Source organism: Pinus tabuliformis, chromosome 8 (assembly GCF_031772625.1).
Source record: "Pinus tabuliformis cultivar Carrire ecotype Pingquan chromosome 8, CPIR1, whole genome shotgun sequence".
NCBI classification, from domain to species: Eukaryota; Viridiplantae; Streptophyta; class Pinopsida; order Pinales; family Pinaceae; genus Pinus; species Pinus tabuliformis.
The window spans coordinates 1,769,850,629-1,769,858,546 of record NC_142294.1 but is presented as its reverse complement, the minus strand read 5'-3'; the positions used below and the strand labels follow the sequence as shown (position 1 = coordinate 1,769,858,546).

Genomic DNA, 7,918 nt, shown 5'->3' with positions numbered 1-7,918 from the left:
AACTTTTAATTACCCATCTTCCATTAATAATTTTCAATAATGAAGTAATACCATGTCATTCAAACATTTTCTTGAAATTTAATTTTTAATTAACGGACTGTCTTTGTTGACATTAATAATTTTCAATAAAGAAGTAATGGTATGCGATTCAAACCTTTTCGGTGAATGATAGATGTGTACAATGCTCTTTATATGTGCATGATGCACGGACCAGAGGATACATTTCTCTCTCATACCACACAGTGATGGTATGGAATGATAGCTGTGTACAATGCTCTTTACAAGGACCGGAGAATACACTTCTCTCTCATACCACCATTTTGTATAAGGAGGTTTATGGAGCGTCACTGTTTGCTATTCCCATGACTGGGACAGGGCCACATAAATGCTTAAATGCTTTCTTAGAGCTCTTAAAGGCTCTCGCTATCCACGCCCACAAAGTGTCCTTCCTCTCAACGCCTGTTAACATTTCCAGGATCAAACCGTCCTAAGAGTTTCAGGAGTGGCACGGCCGGATCGATCTGCTGGAACTTCTGTTAATAATGATCAATTTCAGAAGATATGAATCGGCTCCAGACATATGTGAAAGGCAATGCCCTTCAGGGAATCGCTTTTCAAGAGAATCTGCTTGTCAAGGGATGGAAATATTCCAAAATTCCCAAGGCAATGTCCAAGATACCATCCCTGTGTAATAAGGCCATAGCTCAAACGATATCCATTCATCATTCTATTGGCTGTTACCATCCCAAATCCAGACAATGTCTTTGAGAGCCGGTCTCAGCTCTTGGCTGCACAACTTACTGTACTCCACCGTATCTCCCCCGGTCTTGTGAAGCTGCGCCATGAAGAGCGAGGCTGTGATTTCAAAAATCTGGACATCGATGGACAAATGACCCTTCAGCCCCACCTCGGAACCCTGGAGCTTCATCTTGCAATCCTCAGTCTTCTTGACGCTGAATCTCAACACTTTGGCGATCTCCTCCAGCTTCGATATTATGGTCGACGCCGGTTGAGTTGATGTGAACCACAACTCCTGCTTCACGTTCTTGTCCTCGAATAACCCCGACAGATTGAACGCCGACGACAGGGATATTATGTCGAAGGCGTTGAAACGGGCCGGCTTCGGAACAAAGAACGCCAACTCGACATTGTCGGGTTGTGGGGGTTTGAAGCCCAACCGAAACCAGGGGACCTCCATGAGCTGCGTAACGGTGATCCTCGTCTGGGGATTGTGGTCCAGCAATCGGAAGATGAGCCGCCGGAGATCGGAGGAGAACCAGGGCGGGCACTTGAAGTTGCCCTTGTTGATTTTCTTATACAGTGCCAGAACACTCTCGTCCCGGAATGGCAGGTAACCCGCCCTGAGCACGAACAGTATGATCCCACATGACCAGATGTCGGCCTTGGCGCCGTCGTAGCCCTTCATCGTTATGACCTCTGGCGCCACGTACGCAGGCGTGCCGCACGCTGTGTGCAGAAGCCCGTCCGGTCTAAATTGCTCCGGTAGTGCGCTGAGCCCAAAATCGCAGACCTTCAAGTCCCCATTGTCGTCTAATAACAAGTTCTCCGGCTTCAGGTCTCGGTGGTACACGCCCCGGCTGTGGCAGAAATTCACCGCGCTGATCAGTTGTTGAAAATACTTCCTCGCCTCCCCTTCTTTCAATTTCCCCTTTTTGGCAACCTTGTTAAAGAGCTCGCCGCCCTTAACGTACTCCATGACGATATAAATCTTGGACTCGCTGGCCATGACTTCGTAAAGCCGAACGATGTTGGGGTGTCGGACCAATTTCATTACGGAGATTTCCCGTTTAATCTGCTCGCTCATCCCGACCTCCAGGATTTTTCGTTTGTCCATTACCTTAATGGCAACGTTCTCACGGGTTTCGAGATTTCTAGCATGGTAGACCTTGGCAAACGTCCCTTTCCCCAACAGGCTCCCTAATTCATACTTTTCCATCAGAATATTGAGCTTCATCTTAATCTAAAAACTAAAATCAGAAATCCTTGTAGATTAAAACTGCTGCTCAGGCGTCTACGCCGTCTCAGGCCTGTCGAGTTTCTCTTCGGCACGTTCCATTGCACTTGCCGTAGTTGGGATGTGTTCTCGTAGAGCCCGGCATAGCATGTGTAGGAGTTCTGATAGCCCGTATTTTATTATGGAAAACAAGTCTCCTAGTATAGACCCTTTAGATCCTGTTAATATTCGGGAAAAACACTGATTGTGAACGTATTCAACAACGTATCCAAGAGGGACTCGATTGCAGATTCACTTAACATTCTTACGTGGCTATTTGGGCCCACTTTTCCGTCTCCGAGACGGATGTTGATATTCATTATTGGAATTATTTATCTCGGAAAACCTTTGCAACCAGAAACATGGGTTAAGTGTGACATACGTCGTTGTCGCAGCGCCGTCTAGCCGACCAGAAACTTGTGTTAAGTCTGATATCCGTCGTTGTCGCAGCGCCGAGCCGACAGCTCGAGGAATTGAATTAAATTCAACGTACGCAACTACAGCACCGGGCAGATGCCAGCCTGTGCAATGGAATAAATGCACAGCAAAATGGTTAACGCATTGAAATTACTTTAAAAAAATATATTTATCACACACGATTAAGTTGTTCGCTCATTCACGGAGGAGTCAATTAATTTGTTTTTAATTATTAAAATTTAAATAACCATTAATATTGAATTTCGATTTAAATTAAAAATAAAATTATAAATATTAGTATTATTAATAATGTGGTTGTTGTTAAGCTGTTAAGATTTAATTGTTATTAATATTATGATTATTTAAGAAATTTTATTTAAATAGTTTTATATTTTTAAAATTTATTTATTTAAAAAATATATATTATTTTTTATAAAAAATTTATGTTTTTTTTTCAATTTTCTCTAAATTAGTGTTGCAAAAATTTTATAATTAAGGAAATGTGTAATTCTTTTTCTTTTTAAAATAAAAATAAAATATTTTCTAAATAAAAACTGTAGCAATCATAATTAAAAACAAAAATAAATATATTTATTTGATTAGTGGTTAGTTTTAATTAAAAGCATTATTGTTGAAGGCTTCTTATTTCAGCTTAAGGTGGATGAGGATTTGTTGATTTTTTTTAATTGAGGGCCTAGATTGATTCTCAAGGGAATATGCTCAGCATATGCTTAGACTTAATGTTTATCATTGGTTATAGTGTATTATAAAGTTCATTATGTTGTATTGACTTTTAAAAAATTTTAAAAATTATAATCTTGTCATGTAGCTCATGGCCCACCAATTTCCTAGGGATTTGAGATTATTTCAATTCTAATAAGTTATTCCATGATAAGTTTCTCATTATTATTTATAACATTCATTTATATATAAGCAAATTTTATTTAGCAAAATGGTCCCTTACTTTTAATAAATTTAAAAAATTATATTTGTGCCAAGTGGTTCCCCACCCACCAATTTCCTAGGGATTTGAGATTATTTCAATTCTCCTAGGGATTTGAGATTATTTAGCAAAATGGTCCCTTACTTTTAATAAATTTAAAAAATTATATTTGTGCCAAGTGGTTCCCCACCCACCAATTTCCTAGGGATTTGAGATTATTTCAATTCTAATCATTTCCTCCATGTAAGTTCCTCATTATTATTTATAACATTCATTTATAATTTTTTTTCTTAAGTTAAAGTTGACCCATAACCTTTTTATACATGATTAATAAAGTAAATGTGTTCATTAGTAAGACATTCTTAGTGTTGCGATAGTTTTTTTGGTTATATTTATGAAGTCTTCATCTATATCAATCACATTAATATTTTTAATGTGGTCAACTTAAAAAAAAATGATAAAAACAATTAAAAGTGAAAAAAATAAAATAAAAACGAAAATGAAATATTTTCTAAATAAAAAAATAATGTCAACTATAATTAAAAACAAAAATGAATATACCTATTTGATTACTTTAAATTACATTACAACTTAGAAGATGTAAAAATATTTTAGTCTCACACTCAACTACAAGTAAAATATTTAGATGTTAATGTGAAATAACAAAATTTTATATCAATTAAAAAAAAAAAAGTATAGAAAATAAATATATTTCCAATTAAAAGTGTGGAAGATGTATAATTTTTATACTTATTAAAAATATTTCAATACAAGATTTAGATAAACTATTTAAATATCTATACTACTATATATATGAAAGAAAATAATTATATATATTGAAAGTGGAAAAAAAAATAAAATCTTAACATGAATTCCTAATAAAAACAATAAAAGGGAGGTGTGCAATTCTTTCAATTCTTAATATAAAATTAATATGTGGCATTTAAAAATATTAATAATAAATAAAAAAATGGATTATAAATAAAATATTTCAATCATTTTGGTTCTACTATAAAATAAATGTGAATATGGGAAAACCCCTTTTAGATTTGAATATTTGAGAGGTGTGCAATTCTTTCAATTCTTAATATAAAATTAATATGTGGCATTTAAAGAATATTAATAATAAATAGATAAAAAATTGGATTATAAATAAAATATTTCAATCATTTTGGCTCTACTATAAAATAAATGTGAATATAGGAAACCCCTTTTAGATTTGAATATTTGACTTCCCTAAAAAAACACATGTCCTTAACCATTAGTTACAATTTAATTATTTCAAAAAATGTAATATACTTTAGATATGTTATTAAATTTATGATTGTAATGTAATAAATAAGTGTTATGTAACAATAGTCATATGGTAGTTATTATGTAATATAATCATTAATATGTAATATTGATTAGTTATAGAACAATTGTTACATGATATTTATTTACTGCATTATGATAATATTTCTTATAATATACCTTAGGTATACTACATAAACCTTCTTCAAATTTAAGAAGATTACTTAAATTTGATGAGATTTTTTGAAATCACAAGGAAAAATTAGTCTTTTTGTATATTTTTCAATTAAAAAGTGTTTATTATCAGGGATATTCCTTCTATTAAGATTTTATCCTTAAATTTGAATGGGTTCCTAGATTTTCAAAAGTTTATCCACATAAAATCTGAGGAACCTTAAATTTGATTTGACCATTGGCTTGCCATCTGTCACTATATGTTTAGAAATTCAAGGCATCACCTAATAGACTAGGTCCTTCTTAAAAGATTATGCATTTCTCTAGATTTTAGCTAATTAATTATGCATCTAAAATATGAATAACAAATTGCAAGAGTCATCCTTCCCATTGGATAATAGATGTTATTTTGTGAAATTCCTCGGGTGCAGCCTAAGCAACATATATGCATCCTCCTAAAAATAACAACAATAGCAAAAAGTAGAAACAAAGACATGAATATTATCCATAACAACAGAGTTATTCATGCAATGAAATAACCAACTCCACATTCAATGTCTGGACAAAAAAGAAATAATATTGCAGTGAACATGTAGTAGAAAGCAACATCAAGAGAAAGCACCAATAATAAAAAATGCTAAGGGCAAAAAAGTAGGAGGCCTAGCTCAAAAATGGATTAGGAGAAGAGTTAGTTGGTGATCTGTCCCAAGCGAAGAAGAGAGTCTGAGATGAATTCCTGGAAGTGGATCGAGCCCAGCGAGGTAGAACATTCGCTTTTGGACAAAATTTCAACTTCCTTATTGTGCTCACGATAGATTTGAGAGAAGGAAATATGAATGAATGATTGCGATAGAGTTCTGATCTGCTGTTGCCAAGAGAGAAGATTCAGATTCTAGAGTTTACATCGGTTGTTGGCCTAATCGATAATAACTTTAGATTCCCCAAATATGGAAATGCTTGTCAATCCAATCCAGGAAGCACAATAGAGAGTGCCCCATAGGGCCAAAAGCTTGGCCCTAGTATTCGAAACGTTTCCACCAAACCAAAGGAATCTGAAGAGGTGATGAGGTTCCAGATAAATGATCATTATACAACCACATGACCCAAAGGAACTGGCTCCATCAAAGAAGCCAACTGGAAAGGAAGACCAAAGATCAAAGGAGGAGCGAGAGGGGTGAGGAGAAGGGAAGGGCTCAGGAGAAAATTCTTTAAAGAGGGCCATGATCGAAGAGTTGGTTCTGTAGACAGAAGACTGGGAGGAATCAAATATCAATGCATTAGGTGCTCTCGAGACTCCCCATAAGAGAAAAAATGGAAGGGTTCTAAGGGATTTATGCATGTTGGGTTGTGTTATATTCTTTCCACAACTAGCCCACGTACTTAACCAGGGATTAGAGGGGGAGGGAGGTCACAGGGGGTTTGAGGGGTACCCGTAACCCCACTTTATGGGGTCCGGGGCAGCACCCCGGAAAATTTTGGTTTTGGACCCTATGTTAGGTTGGGCGGACCCACCTATGGTTTTGTGCATGATTTTCACACATGTTTTTTCGACACGATGGTTTTTTAGTCCTTGGTATTGGACGCGATGGTTTTTTGGTCCATGGTATTGGATGCTTCGGCATGTATAAATATGTATTATAACATTGAAAGGAACATAATGAAAAATCAAGCTGGTAGTCCCGGTTTTGGGATCTAGGGGAAAATCTCTGTGTATATGTGTTTTATGTGTTATGCTCTCGCATTGTATATTTTATGTGTTTTAGAATTCGTATGCAGGTAATTTATGTACGGGGTTAAAACCTACATTTGGTATCAGATCAGTTTTGGCTTCAAGGGGATGCCTTTGTTGCTAAGGGGTTTTGCTTGGGCCTGTGGTAGACCCTATTCAGTGGGAGATCTGCAAGATCGATTCTGGTGGTGAAAGAAGATAGCGAGAAATGGAAAGATAGAGATTGAGAAATTTAATGGTCAAAGTTTTGAGTTGTGGAAACTCAAGATGGAGGATCTGTTGGTGGATAAAGATCAGTGGATCGTAGTAGATCTGGGTACTAAACCAACGGGAGTGTCCGATGAAGAATGGAAGAAGTTGGATCAGAAGGCAAAGAGCACAATACGATTGTGTGTCTCAGATTCAGTATTGTTGAATGTATCAGGGGAAGCTACGGCGAAGGCTTTGTGTGACAAGTTAGGGACTTTGTACCAATCTAAGTCTCTGGTGAATAAACTGTTCCTGCGGAAAAAGTTGTATAACCTGAGGATGAAATATGGAGACTCGGTGACAGAGCATTTGAACGCATTTAATACTGTGGTAAGTCAATTAGCATCTGTTGATATTAAAATTTCAGATGAAGATAAGTGCATCAGTTTGTTGTGTTCTCTACCAGATTCATGGGATAGTCTGGTTATTGCAATAGGTAGCAATGCAACTGCCTTGCATTTTGATGAAATAGTCTCATCCTTGCTGATGGAAGAGATGAGACGGAAAAATATGGAGAGCCAAAATGGTGATGCCTTGTCTGTATGAGGGCAGACCTAGAACGAAAACAAAACTAAGTCATCGAGTGGGAGATCTAAATCTATAGGGAGATCTAAATCTCCAGGAAAACCTGTAAAGGTGGTGTGTTGGAAATGCGGAAAGGAAGGGCACTACAAAAGGGACTGTAAATCTAAAGCTCCTCACAAAGGAAAGGGATCTGATGATGCTCCTTCTGCAGAGGCGAAAACCACCTCAGATGAAGGTGGGGATGTGTACTTGGCTTCTTCAAGTACACATGTAGATCATGAGGCATGGTTGATTAACTCAGGTGCATCCTTTCACTTCACTCCCCATAGAGAGTGGTTCTGCGAGTATGAGAAATATGATGGTGGTGATGTCTTCTTAGGGGATGACAGGAAGGCTAGAATCATTGGTCGTGGAAAAGTAAAGTTGAAGCTGCAAGGTGGAAGGGTTAGAACACTTCCAGGTGTTCTGCATATTCCTGGATTAGCCAGAAATCTAATTTTTGTTAGCAAGCTGGATGATGTAGGTGTAAAAACAGTGTTCGAGAAGGATACCTGCAAGATGGTTTGGGGAGCAC

General features: G+C 36.7%; 1 protein-coding gene across 1 annotated transcript; it reads right to left on the bottom strand.

The window, feature by feature from the left end:
* Nucleotides 1-371: 371 nt before the first annotated feature.
* Nucleotides 372-2,082, bottom strand: LOC149243226 (CBL-interacting protein kinase 2-like). Its single transcript, XM_089367776.1, has one exon. The coding sequence runs from the start codon at nt 1,973-1,975 to the stop codon at nt 728-730; it is 1,248 nt and encodes a 415-aa protein (XP_089223902.1). The 5' UTR covers nt 1,976-2,082; the 3' UTR covers nt 372-727.
* Between the last annotated feature and the right edge of the window lie 5,836 nt (nt 2,083-7,918).